This window comes from Delphinus delphis, chromosome 11, assembly GCF_949987515.2.
Source record: "Delphinus delphis chromosome 11, mDelDel1.2, whole genome shotgun sequence".
In the NCBI taxonomy this organism is placed as follows: domain Eukaryota; kingdom Metazoa; phylum Chordata; class Mammalia; order Artiodactyla; family Delphinidae; genus Delphinus; species Delphinus delphis.
Genome location: NC_082693.1, coordinates 17,034,936 through 17,049,620, shown reverse-complemented (window position 1 = coordinate 17,049,620; position 14,685 = coordinate 17,034,936). Strand labels below are relative to the sequence as shown.

Sequence of the window (14,685 nt, the reverse complement as noted above, 5' to 3'; positions counted from 1 at the left end):
AAGCCCTGGGAGAGGGATAGAATCCAGAATTCAAAAAGACATAGTCAGTCTTGCTCTGTTGTGCTGCATGTAGTTGGAAGAATTTGTGTATGCACAAAGGGAGAAAGAAAATGTATTTATAGAGTGTGAAAATCCCCTACTAATTTGATTTGCCTAAGATATAGAAATATAAATGATTAATGGCTGGTTCCTTTGATGGGGACGTGGTTTGAGGCCTGAGTGAAGGGAACTTTGAATATAACAGGCTTAGACATTAGAATTTTGTTTCATAGGTAATCGGGAAGTCAATGTGTGTAGATTGAAGAATTGACTCCTTGGGAACTTTGGGTAGAAATTGCATTTTGCTTTTGTTTGTTTCAGAGAACTATATTTGAGTGTTTTCAAACCATTCAAAATTTTGTAAAGCTTTTTATATATGTAGACCAAAAACAATTCTGAGTCGGTACAACCAAATATCCTGTATATTGGGCATTCACAGACAAACTTGATAGGATAAATTGTAGCATTCATAGTATAAATGGCAGCACTGTGTGTTTCACAGGACCCTGAAGCTGACTATTAGAAATCTGGTTATCTTGGTTTTGGTGCTAACTATTCTATTAGAGAAAGGGCACAGCTTAGCTGCAGAAAGTTAGATGAAGATTAATGCAGCTAAGAATTCATCAGAGACAGGGAGAGGGATGTGACCATGGGAATAGAAGTCTCCAGGAGTTCTTCGAAATTGTAGGAGGGTCAATGGATGTGTCATTACAGTGTAGGCTGGGTACAGGCTACTGCATTTGGATATGAGAAGAAGGGATGCCTTCAAAAGTGGATGGAGGACTTGGGTTGTACAAATGACTACATCAAACATGATACCACAGAATTATATTTATATTATACATTGTTTTCACATTGTAACATCCACATTGATCATATGTGACACAATTCTACTAACTTTGAGTATATATTTACTATAACATATATATATATATATATATATATATATATATATATATGTAAAACCAAGAGGCACTTCCAGTAATTCTGGCCAAAAAGGAGCATCATTTATAGTGTCTAAGCTAAAAAATAATAAAAATAAATACAACTTATCTAATATTTTTCTGTACAGATTCTACTTTATACAAAATATTTATCAGCCATTAACTGAGTCACAACAAATATTTGTGATAGGATGATACAAAGTATTGCTACATATATTAAGTGCAAGATACAGGTGAGAGGACATTTATTTCAACTGCGAAATGATCACTTAAGTCCAACGCCTCACTCTTTTGTTTCTAAAAGTTGATAAATTTGGAAAGTTATTAACAAACATATTCAGGTTTGTTGAGAGTGATGAGAATTACATTGTTAAAAATTACCATGTACAAATGACATCCCTTACACTGTTACTTTGGCAGTTATTTGAAAATATTGCTTTATAGGAATACTAAATTAATCCAATACTCTGGTTTACAAATAATACAGAGACAAATATTTGGGATATGCTAATCTGAACTTTCCAATGAAAATTTTTGTCAGGAGGAGGTAATGACTGATCAGAACAACTGCCCCATCAGGAATCAGAACATATTTTAACACCAAAAACCAAATCAAATTAACCAAACCATCCAAAACCTCAAACACTCTGAATTCAAATTAAAGTTCTTTCAGTTGCATATCCTAATATTATTATAGGAAGCCAGGGAGAGTCTCGTTTTCATTATTTTGCATTGAGAGTTTCAGAATGTCTATAAAAGCACCAATTTTCATTTTGTGATTCGTATGATAAAAAAATCTATAGGAAGAAAATCAGGGGGTAGTTGGATTCAGTGATATTTATTTCCAGTGCCTGTCAACTAACAAACTGTTCTTGTTGAAACAAAAATGGTATGCGTTCTTCTGTGAGAATGTATTAGGAATGAACTGATATTCACAAATGGAAAAAAAACCCCACCATTTAAGCAAATATAATATGGCAAAAATCCTATGCACATGTTTTACAGAGTATTAAATAGTGATTTTTTTAAACTAATAAACAAATTTATACTTAAAGTCAAGCCATTGAAACACACTGACAGGTGATTGAGATATATATATATATATATATATATATATATATATATATATATATATCAGGGCTGTTATTTAAAGATAGCAATACTATAGTAGTGGATTATGCTTATACATAGCTAAAATGAAATATCTGGTATAATATGGGTTTTTGAGTCATAAAAATAACCAGTTAATTTTAAAAAGAAATGTGAGGGACATTCTATCAACCAACAGCTGATATACACAAAGAAAACATCTTTAAACAATTACTTTTAATTTCACATTAAACCATCTGAATAATTTGCTAGTATATAGAAAGTAAAATTACTAGAATAAAAAAAAAATCCTTCCCTTCAAAAAGTATTCAAGCAGCAGTTTCCAAGCGCTAGGGGCTAGTTCACATTCCAAAATGTGTAAGTGCTGATTGTAATGAAGGAAGTCAAGATTGAAATATGGATCCATTAAGTCCCTTTACTCGAGAATAACTGAGAACTAAGTTGGTTTGCCACAGAAAAGATGAAGAGGTGTCCTGGGATGATCCTTTAAGTTTTATGTAGTGTTCACTCCCAATCCACAGCTCTGCTTTTTTTTTTTTTTTTTTGCTTTTTAGTACCATGGGCTGCACAATGAAACTAGGTGTGGTGAGTTAAAACTTGAGGTGAAAGGCATCTTGCTCCTTATTATAGCAGAAGAGAATTTGTGATGATTTTTCCTTTACTAATTTTGAGTTAGAGAAGGAAAATTGGAGATAAGTCATACTTTTCTCCTGTAAGTTTGACTTTTTCTTTTTGTTTTGTTTTAAAGAGGAAAGAATTCCCTGCTATAGTGTCTGTTTCACTTGAGATAGGTGAAATACTATTTAAATTACTTTTCTATTTGTGAATCTCAAATTTCAACCTACCATTTGATCATCTTAGCAGACGAATGTAGTGCATGTGGTTTATTGATCGGTCAGTGCTTCCTTTGTGAAAGTCAAGATTAATAAGATTTAATTTTTCTTAGTAGTGAAAGTATTTGGGTTCTTAACTGTGTTAGAGTTTAGTAAAATATGATCTTCATTAGTAAACCATTTATTTTAAAACAACCTAAACCGTGACAAATCGCTGGATTTGTCATTCCTCTTTCTTGGGATAATTCAGACTCTAATTTACACCCTAAATCTAATTAAATTATGGGGACTAAATTTATTTTTATCTATTTCATATATTATTGGACTCTTCATAAAATATTTTCCTCCCTGAAGCATGCAGAGAATTAGATAAATAATTAAATATTACTTTTTACAGTTTTCTGTTACATAATAGATCTGATTATATCAAAATGTTTAGCATCTCTATACCACGAAACATCATTTTGTGGGTTTCAATTGATTAAAAAATTTTAACAAATAATCAAATTTATTTGATTATTTTTTTTGCTTTGCTTCAAATAATCAAATTTAATATTCTTGGTAGTACTTACATATGATGATTTAATATTATTCTTCTTGAAGCATTTTTGTTTGAATTATTTGCGTGATTAAAGAATCCCTTCTTGATGTAAAACAATGAGGAAATCTGTCTGAACATGAACATGTTCAGTGTTTCTTATCAATAAGAAGGCGGCTTGCCTTTTCTTCTTTGCTCCACAACTCCTCAAGGAAGCAGAAATCCATGATACCAATGCCTGTCAATGTAATCAACCTTAAAAGTATGATATGGAGGAAAAACTAGCTGCCTTTTTAGATGGGGAATTTGGATTCATAAGAGCCTTAAGCACATGTCAAAAGCCAGTTCTGTTTTCCATCTATACACCATTCCTTATAGTCTTATCTGTACTAAAACAATCTATACCAGATCAGTATTTTTGAATCGGATATTGAGTTCCACCAACTAAATAATGGCTTAATCTTCAGTTTTGTGTCTTCCAACATATTTAGCAACAAAATGCTCAATTATTTTTTGTCACTATTGTTAACCTGCTATTAGAATGATTTTGTAGTGTGAACGTAAAGATCATAGTACCTAAAACTGGTACATTTTCCTCTGATTAGAAAAGCTAAGCATAGTTTAATTCTGGAATGTTCTTTACCTAAAATGGTGAATTGGTCTCCTAATCTTAAAGTTCCATTTTGTTGGACAGATTAGAAAAATGGACTGACAGACAGTATCATCAAGGTCATAGTTTTACTTCATAGAGAAATCACCAGAGAAATGAATTACTTAGAACTGGTTATAAAGTATTTTGCTGCTTGATAGGAGAGAAGGCAATTGAAAGGAACTCAGTTTGGTTTCAGAGTATATAGATATTTTAGTGCTCAAATACCTGGAGTTGAGCCATTAGCGTTTGAAAATTTGTTCCTTTTTTCCACACCCATTAGCTTATAATTATATGGAGAATTTGATTTACTGTAGGTTATGAAAGTTTACAGAACTCTGTTTTACTGGAGCCTTCTGCCCGTTTGCAAAGGCAGTTTATTTCCAAAATTGCATATAAACCAGGAAAAGTATTAAGTGGGAATCAGACTTAGGATGGAAGAGAAGGACAATAAGACCCTTATTGTGGCTTTCAGTATTATTTTAGAAAAACTGAATGACAGGGACAGTGGAGATCCCCATACTGATATGGAAGCACCAAAAATACCTACTAAAGCAGAATAGAAATGATAATTTGATTCTTTACTTCTCATTAGTTAGGAGTTGTTCATCACACAAATAGTTCACTTTTGTAAAGCAGTCGTTTCAAGCTTTAGACTTTATTTACAATGATAATTTTCATATCTTTATTACTTAGAAAATAATTTATGTTTTTCCATCATTTTAACAAAAAATAGGCCTGAGTCTCATGCCTTTTGCACAGCTTTTACCTTCAAAGAAAGTTCTCTGGGAAAGTGACAGGGGACATCAGGACATTGCAAATCAAGAGAGGCAGGGGTGTGAGGAAATTGCAATACGTATTATACATGTAATATGAAGTCCGCTTGACATACCGTCGTCTTTAGTTTTACTGAGATTGCAATGGTTAGGATTTGTTCTGGAATTCCATCAAAACGGAACAGACATAATTTCGTGTTCTGTGTTTAGAAAGTGGGTATTTTCTTAAACATAATATGAGGAAATTCCTTCACTTCTCAGGTGAAGACCGATGTAGATAAATCCCTGTACAGAGCTACTGTCTTCATCTTTGACTAAGAGCAAAACCAGGTCTTATATAAATGACAAAAATAACTTACAGTTTTAAAATATGCTGAAGTGGTGTTTTCACCAAGGAAACAATATTCTCAAGGTTGGCTTAGATCGATAACCAGAAAGACGTTCTATCGGCATGCTGGAAATGCCATCGATGACATTCTTAGTATACCTGGTCTTTTCCTTAACAGAAAGCAACCACTAGCATCAAGGCCACCAAATTCCAACTTTTCCTACCATTAGCTTCATGGCTGTCCATACAATTCTTTTCCCTAAATGGGCTAGACATTCCTTCATTTGAAAGACCTGAGTTTATCTAATGGCACCTATAATTAGGCTCATATAAAAATGTAGTGAATTGCAACAAATACACTGGCACTACAGGAAGCAAGCTCTGGAGTTGGAAGTGAACACAGTAATACTGCTGTCACCAAGGACGGGGAGACCACCACTAGCAGAAAACATCTTTTCATGTCCCTCGGCATCCTGTGGGATGTACTGGGTGTGTATGAAAGTCAAGCGCTTGAAGAATCGCCGTTCCTTTTCTTGAACTGACTTTAGCTTTAATACACTGGCAATATATCTTTCTTTGAAGGAAAAAAATGATTAATCTGCCTAGACTGGTGAGCACAGTTCTGGAATGAAGAGGTTCTTACTGCTTTGGCCATGATTATTTCATGTACTTGAAAACAGAACAAAACAAAAACCAGCTAGTGTGCTTAGACCTCTACTCTGGCAGCCAGGCGGGCCCCTACTTGGGGTCATGGAGCGTTGAGGAAGCCACCAATATATGGTTATGAATGTATAACTACTCTGTCGCCATTTAACTTGCTCCATACCTAGATTTTTCCTGGACTTACATTTATTTTAGAGACATATGGCATTTGGAGCAGGGGGAAAGATTAGTTTTGTTAAGTAATTAGATACAAGAGGTATGTGAGTATAAATGCTTTTTTCCCCCCTTCTGTTATTTGCCATGGAAGGAAAATAAATTCACTGGGGAAATGTATTTGACTCACAGTAAGTTTTGCAAACATAGAGACACACAGGGAATACTAAAAAAATGGAAAACAACTCCGTAAGTCCTAAATAATGAAGACCTGATGTTAACTCAAAAAAAACCAACAAATTATTCTCATTATTTAGGTAGAATCTGCATCTGTTTGATCCTTTTCATATTTTCCTACTTTTTGGGAAATTTGCCTTGAAACTATGTTTATTTTGGATTGTATTATCTTTGCCTTATTTAAAAAATGCCATGGATTATTGTATAATCATTGCTTTGGAAGGGAAGAATATCCATTTATGAGAAATGAAGGCATTTTTAATGTAAACACTCTTTTCTATGATTTGAGAGGAAATAAAAAGTAGAAATCACAAGCAAGATTTACTTGAAGCTAAGGGTGTTTAGATGATGAGCAGGCCAGGATATAGTATCAAAGGAAATGTTACAAGCAAAAAGTGTTGGGAAGAAAGGGACACCAATTATAAACATTTCTCATTGTTTAAGAAAGTCTTTCGCTTGGGAGATGTGGATCCAGAAGTTACCCAAAAGTTAGCCAGAGTTGCTAGTGAAAAAACGTTCTTTGCAGCATCCTCATTTAATTGGCATAAAATAACTGTATCCGGTTATCATTTAAATTAGAACAAACAGGTAGATGAGTGGGTGTTCACAGACCTCCATGCAAATGAACCATCCATCTCTTACTGGGCTTGGAGAGAGCTACAATGTATAAAAATGGTGATTAAAATAGAACTTTATAAAAATGTTTCCCTTTTCCCTTTAAAAAAAAGAGTTGACTATCTACAGAAACAAAAACAAATCTTTATATTTACATCAAGATAACTATTCATGACAAATATAATAATATGAAATAAAATATTGAAAGTGAGTATCAACTTTTTAAATAGAGGTTTGGCTCACAGCATAAACAAGTGTAGATAAACAAACGAAAAAAAAAAAGACTGTCAATGATAGGCCCAGTCCCCCCAAATCCCTCAAGTCTTCCCTGCCAAAAGAAACATGACAGTGGGCCAGATTACAGCTAGAAGTCACCCCATCACACCGTGAGTGCAGCAGCACAATAGGGTTGTCCGTGCAACCTTTGCCACCCAAAAGCCAATCTTCACCAGGTGCCAAGAATCAGGCTTTCACTATGTCAATAAACACCAAACCCTAGGTTGAAATTTTCCCCTTCATCTCTCACTCACTCACTAGCTATCCCAGAGTGGGTTTCTGCTTGCCTTCCTTTCTTTTTTTTCTTTTTCTACTGCACATTTTGCAGCAAATTAAGACATAGGCGATCCCCATTACGAGCCATTTCTCAGGCCTTCTCTGGCGACCTTTTAGAACTGTAACCTGATGAAAAGACCTGACTTCAGCTCCTTCTGAGGTGTTTCTGTTTAAAGAATTCCATCCCCTTCCGTGGTGATTTGATTTTAGGTGAGTGACAGACAGACAGACAGACAAACAGCTCCTATACATTCATTCAGCGACTAGACTGGAAAATGTCTCAGTCTTCCTGGTTTAAGGCTGGTGACAGAGAGCCTCGAAGGGATGCACAGGCCTGTGGCCCCCTCCCCCAGCCTGCCAATCCCCTCCTTCTGCAGAGGGACTTTTACTGAAGCCAAGTAGAGGCAGGCGTTTGGGATGGCTGCCTCTTAAGGACTCTCCAGAGCGAACTTCATCCTGTTTGTTCACATGTGCTGAGTCGTCTGCTGCAGCAATGCTGTGAACGACTAAAACCACAAAAGTCTCTCTTTACATACACACAAATGTACATACACATGAGCATCCTTTCCATCTCTCTCTCACACACACACACACACACACACACACACACACAATGTTGGCAGGATGTATAAGAATTCAAACAATGCTCTGGAACTTTCATCCCTCAGTACTAAGAGCAAAAGCTTCTTAGTCGTAACCTACATTTGCTACACTGCTTCCCGGCTAAAGCTTCACCATCTCCTTTGGAATTTCTTTTCCTTTAGTTTTTCCTTTATGATTTATTATATCACAGTGACCACTATATATCTTAACATGAATGTTACTAAATCGTGGAGCCAGGAATCCCGGCTTTTCGGTGTGTCTGTGTGTCTGCGTGTGTGTCTGTGAATATGTTTTACATGGATCTATGTGAGAGCTTATATACACACACACATATATACTTCTTCCTTTAAAAAAAATCCTTAGAAGCTGGTGTTGTTATAATGTGAAAGCTTCTCTGAGTGAGAGTTTTTTAAACCATGTACCTCACTGTAAAAATAAACACATAAAATGCAAAGAATCCCAAAATGCCATAGCCGTTTGCCCATCTTCTCATATTTCTACAGTGTTGTGTCTAAGTGTTGTGCTGGCTTGAAAAGAGTCTGTGACAAGTCACTCTGTTGCGAAACGTAGCTCATTCATCCATTGTCACTGGTTTGGCTTTGGGGTTGGGGTTTCGTCTCCTCTCGGCTTCCCCTTTTCTTCATCTTCTTCCTTGATGGCCTGGATCTGGTCTGAGGGATGCTGCTGGGGGGACTGGTCCAGGGATGGATCCTCTATGCCCGCCAACCTCTGTTCCTCCTCAATGACTTTCTTCCACATCTTGTGGTTCTGCAGAAGGTGCTGAGTTATTTGGCAGTAGACTTTTCTCCTTTTGAAAGTTTTCTTTCCTGAGAAAACACCAAATTAGACTACTTATTTGTGTGTGGAGTACGGGACAGTTTTTTCCCCTATTCATAGGGGTCAAGTACCAAATGGATACATATATCTATCAATCACTTGATGTGTATATTGTAATAATCATTTTTGAGAGTGGGGAAATAAGAGGAAGATGGCATGAACCATTAACATATCATTGAGACGTACTGTGAACAGTATTTAATATCTGGTAACGTAACGTCCAGTACAAGGTTTTGTATGTTTCGTGGAGTTATTACTCTCACTCCATTCAGACTCTCAAGATTTGCCACATAGATTATTGGAATAATTAATTCCTTGTTACATGTTCCTCTGCTTTGTCAACCAATTCAACTCACCAAAGTCTACAATATTGATTTTTTAAAAAAGACAGTTTTGATAGTACTGTTCTGTTTCCTGTGGACTAAAAAATTAATTTCAAACTCCTCTAGCAGGGAGCTTTGACTCTAGTGGGAAAATAGAGAGTAAACAAGTAAGGACAATTACACTGAGTTGTACAAAGTCTTTGAAAGGTGGCAGAAAGAGAGGGAAATGACTTAGCTGGGAGGATGCTGCATGATGATGGTGGCTTGGACTAGGATGGGGACAATGGAAACGAAGATGAGTAGATAAATGTGAGATACATTTGTGAGGTATAATCAACAGCACTTGGCAACCGGTTAAATGTAAGGAAAAAAGAAGGGAGGAATCAAAGACAACCCTGAGCTTTCTGACGTGAACAGCTGAGTGGCAAGATGTTCTGAGAAAGGGCACATTAGATGAGCAGACTTGAGGCGTATGTTGAACATGAAGTGTCTGGGAGACCTCCAAGTGGAGGAGTTAAGTAGGCAGTTATTCTCTTCTAAGCACAGAATGTAATGTACCTTCATTCAAGTGACCATTTTAGACATAGGCCAAGAATTTGGAAGTTAGACAGATTCTCACATTGGATTATAAACTTCTCTATGGACAGAAGTTTTTCCCCTTTTGCGTATATATCTGCAAAGCTCCAGACTTTAGTTAGTATTCAGTAAGAGTTTACTAAATGAATTATGTCCTCTCTAGTTTCTGTTCCACAATTCCAAGTACATGGTGAAGTGTTGACAAGTGATTGATGATAAAAATAATAAAAGTATGAAAATGTGGTCCACAGGAAATTCTGATCTGAGACTGCATTAAAGAGTTAACAGTACAAGTTACCAGGATGATCTGCAAGGAAATTTGAATTTATTTAATGACGTAGTAATGATTTACCATGTAAAATCTGGAAGGAAAAACAAAAGAAAAAAAAATGGTAACAATAACAAAAAAAAAAAGAAAAAAAAAGCCGATTGCTTTTTCCACCAAAATTTCCACCAAAATTTTCCACCAAAATTTTTGTGGAAGTGCTAATGATTCCTTCAACAGTTTTATTATTAAAAAAAAATGTCTTGTACCTTAAAAGATGATAAGATCAATTTTTAAAACATAGTTCAGAAAAAGGACACCAAATTATTTTGAATTACTTTTGAACCATACAGACACATAAGGAAATTATTAAGTTGGATGAATGCCAGGGTTGGGGGGGAAACGGATACAGGCAGACTCATAAGCAAGAATTTAAAAAAAAATATTTACTATATTCATTATCTTATTCATGAGATGGACCCATCAATCAGCTTATATTGGTCACCTACTAACTGATAAGCATTTTTCTGGATGCTATGGAAACAAAGACCAATGAGTCTCAGAGTTTGCCTTAAAGGAGCTTACCATCTATAGGAGAGAGGGCCCAGAAGGTCAGAACTGAAATAAACATGCTATGTTTTATGATGGACCTAGATAAGTGACCAAGATGGCCTTAATGTTCCCCTCATCTTCACTAAAATTCAGATAGGTTTCTTCCAGACACTAGGACCCTGATCTAAAACTTGTAATTGCAAATTCTTTCTCTGCCCCTTGGTAATGTAGATAAATCTCCCAGCCTCTAGCCAGTTTGACAACCCAGGAAACATCTTTCTCAAGGACCTGGGAGCCAGCCCTTTGAAATGCAATTATTAAGAAAGATAGGACCAAAAGACAACCCTCAGAATGGGAGAAAATATTTGCAAATGAAGCAACTGACAAAGGATTAATCTCCAAAATTTATAAGCAGCTCATGCAGCTCAATAACCAAAAAACAAACAACCCAATCCAAAAATAGGCAGAAGACCTAAATAGACATTTCTCCAAAGAAGATATACAGATTGACAACAAACACATGAAAGAATGCTCAACTTCATTAATCATTAGAATAATGCAAATCAAAACTACAATGAGATATCATCTCACACCAGTCAGAATGGCCATCATCAAAAAATCTAGAAACAATAAATGCTGGAGAGGGTGTGGAGAAAAGGGAACACTCTTGCACTGCTGGTGGGAATGTGAATTGGTACAGCCACTATGGAGAACAGTATGGAGGTTCCTCAAAAAACTAAAAATAGAACTACCATATGACCCAGCAATCCCACTACTGGGCATATACCCTGAGAAAACCATAATTCAAAAAGAGTCACGTACCAAAATGTTCATTGCAGCTCTATTTACAATAGCCCAGAGATGGAAACAACCTAAGTGTCCATCATCAGATGAATGGATAAAGAAGATGTGGCACATATATACAATGGAATATTACTCAGCCATAAAAAGAAACGAAATTGAGCTATTTGTAATGAGGTGGATAGACCTAGAGTCTGTCATACAGAGTGAAGTAAGTCAGAAAGAGAAAGACAAATACCGTATGCTAACACATATATATGGAATTTAAGAAAAAAAATGTCATGAAGAACCTAGGGGTAAGACAGGAATAAAGACACAGACCTACTAGAGAATGGACTTGAGGATATGAGGAGGGGGAAGGGTAAGCTGTAACAAAGCGAGAGAGAGGCATGGACATATATACACTACCAAACGTAAGGTAGATAGCTAGTGGGAAGCAGCCGCATAGCACAGGGAGATCAGCTCGGTGCTTTGTGACCACCTAGAGGGGTGGGATAGGGAGGGTGGGAGGGAGGGAGACGCAAGAGGGGGAAGAGATAGGGGAACATATGTATATGTATAACTGATTCACTTTGTTATAAAGCAGAAACTAACACACCATTGTAAAGCAATTATACTCCAATAAAGATGTAAAAAAATAAAATAAAATGGGTAAAAGACAAAAACAAAAAGATAGGGTCCCTATCACCGATCTCTGTGGGTAGGAAGGAGCCTAACTTCAATAAGCACCAATTAGCAAACAAAAATGGCCTAATCACATTGACCAACTCCCCTTTAAGATCCTCAATACTTTTTCCTTAGCTCATTCCAGCGTGTAAAAACTCTCCTGCCTTTGTTTTCAATGGAGTTGAGTCCAATGTCTCTCTCCTATTTTAATAGTCTTGAAGAAAGTCTTCCTTACCATTTTTAACAAGTATGCAGTGCAATTTCTCTCTGACACATCAAAGTGTGGCAACATCAGGTACTCAACCTGTGAGGGAGTAGATAAGACTTTTTCCAAAGGACATGACATTTGAGCTGAGAGGTAAATTATGAGAATTAAATACATTGGGTGGAGAACGGGCTGGCAGCATTCTAGGTATGTGAGGGGCATGTGTACAGGCAGAGGGCACGGGGCCCTGGAGCATAACACCAATTTCTTCAATTATAAGATTCTTAACAAGGGCAATATATACATAAAATAAAATTGAAAAAAAATCTGAATTCTTTCTATAGAAATCAATAAAATATATTAATCCATTCGATTTTTAAGAGCAAACCTTTAAAATTACTTTTCTATCAAAGCTATCTACTTGTCTATTTCTACATTGTTTTTATTGTAGTGAAGTTCAATCTTTACATGTTAATATACTTTTTAACCTAATCCTTTGAGTCAAGCGAGTTACAGATGATCACTGGGTGAAGGATGGACTTGAATCAGTCACAGCACATGCTCTACTGCTCAAGGTGATTATTCCATCCAAAAGTTATACAGGTTCACGGTAGTGCGTTCACAGGGAAGAAGCTAACAAAAGCTCAACTTTTCTCTTTTTCCTTTTGGGGCAGCCCCCATGAGAGCAGCTGTTCTCTTATTAATGCTGCTAAACCTCTCTGGAATTAAACTGAATAAGGTGACGTAGAAGAAAGTTTGTACCAAATAAATTTGCGTAGATTAGAGTCTGCAGGTGGTCTGAAACATGCCTGTATTGAGAGCCAAATTGTTCAGCACTGGAACCTTTTGAAATGAGAACAAAGATCCTTTCATTGCTCAAACTCTAAATGCAGCTTAGTACTTCATTAGAAACCTCTTAGTTTGCTGTAGGAATCTTTCAAATTTAATTATGAGGTGGGGAAAAATGCCTTCTTTACCCAGGATACCATATTGAAATATCTTATTCTGTGTTTCCTGAGAGACCTCCAAGTTTTGCAAATTGCTGAAATTATCAGTGCATATTTAATTTACATTTTTTTCTGAAATCTAAGTTTCAGGTTAAATCAAGTTAACCATCTCAGTCAATATGAATCCTGAAATTAAAATTACTAAGAGTCAATAACACTGGAGTTAAAACAAGGAGACCTGGGTTTCCTTTCTGGTTCTGCGGAATCCGCCTACACCTTGGGTTGTCAAACTTCTGAGCCTCAGTTTCGACTTTTGTAAAATGAGGCAGCTGAACTGCATGATCACTGATTCCCCTTCCATTTCTAGAATTGTTATTCCACGTGGCCAACTTTTACTAGATACTAACACTGCCCAATATTTATCATTTTCTTTGCTATAAAGGCATAGTTCAAATATAATTTTCCAAAAGCTATGGTTATCAAATCATTGTTGATGATGTTTTAAATTTGAACGTAAAGGTGACCAGTTGACTTTTAGAAGCCATTAGTAAACAGAATCCACAGAATTCTCATTCCTGCTTTAGTGAGCTTGATTAAAAATGGGAAGGTCAGTAGAGTAACACACCAGAATCTGAGAGTCAGTATGGCCACCCAACCCTACAGAACAGAGACAAATCGAATATTTGGTTGGTTGTTGTATTTGCTGCTAAAGCCAATGCTGACGAGTTGAGCCTGTTAAACCTCCTGACCTGGGTTCTTCAATTCTTGATGCCTAGATTATGTATGTGTTGCTTCAATGTATTTGAGTTCAAATAGCAAGCAAGTAGGGCCCACGGGAACAAAGCTTTCCCAGAGGCTAAGCTGACCACACTTTCCAATAACATTCAGTGGAAAAACTGTCCAGTCCTTAGTCAGACAGCAAATTACCTGGCTCTTTGAATGAAAAAAAAGTAAAAATGTAAAATTCATGCATGTTTCTTAAATGAGAAAATGAATAATCCATGAATCCTATCTTGGCTCCTACCCCTGAATCCCAAGATCAGCACAAAATTTTTAATAGACATCTTTTGATAAGCATCAGAGGAATAAAATAAAATTACTTTGATAATAGAATATTGAAGGAAAACAACTTTTGATTTTCTTCCCATTCTGTATAAAAGTTAATATACGGGTTAGACCTTAAGCAAAAGTCTGACCTAAAGCCAAACTTGCCCCGTCTCACCAGTCTATGGTTAAAAATGAGTTCTTTATCTCTGCTTACGTGAGCTTATGACAAGGCACTTATATGAGGGCAAAATAGGTTATTACACACGTTAGAATATCTCTTTACCTAGATGGCCAAATGAACGAAGTCGTGCATTTCCCTGACTGTGCTAAAAAAAAAAAAGGGAAAAAATGATCCTAATGTCTTTCATTGGTAATATTTTTGGTAAGGGCCTTGAAAAATATCAATATTAAGACTGAACTTCCTTT

The 14,685-nt window shown here is 36.1% G+C and overlaps 1 protein-coding gene and 1 long non-coding RNA gene across 9 annotated transcripts in view; one reads left to right on the top strand and one right to left on the bottom strand.

The window, feature by feature from the left end:
* The window catches only part of LOC132433534 (uncharacterized), a 134,214-nt gene that overhangs the window by 118,035 nt on the left and 1,494 nt on the right, over positions 1–14,685 (top strand). The window lies entirely within an intron of this gene.
* Positions 4,226–14,685, bottom strand: part of PDE3A (phosphodiesterase 3A) — an 842,956-nt gene continuing 832,496 nt past the window's right edge. For all 8 annotated transcript variants that reach the window (XM_060024385.1, XM_060024386.1, XM_060024388.1 and 5 more), the window contains one exon: positions 4,226–8,867. In XM_060024385.1, the coding sequence (XP_059880368.1) occupies positions 8,626–8,867 (242 nt within the window). In that variant the 3' untranslated portion in view covers positions 4,226–8,625. The remainder of the gene's footprint in view (positions 8,868–14,685) is intronic.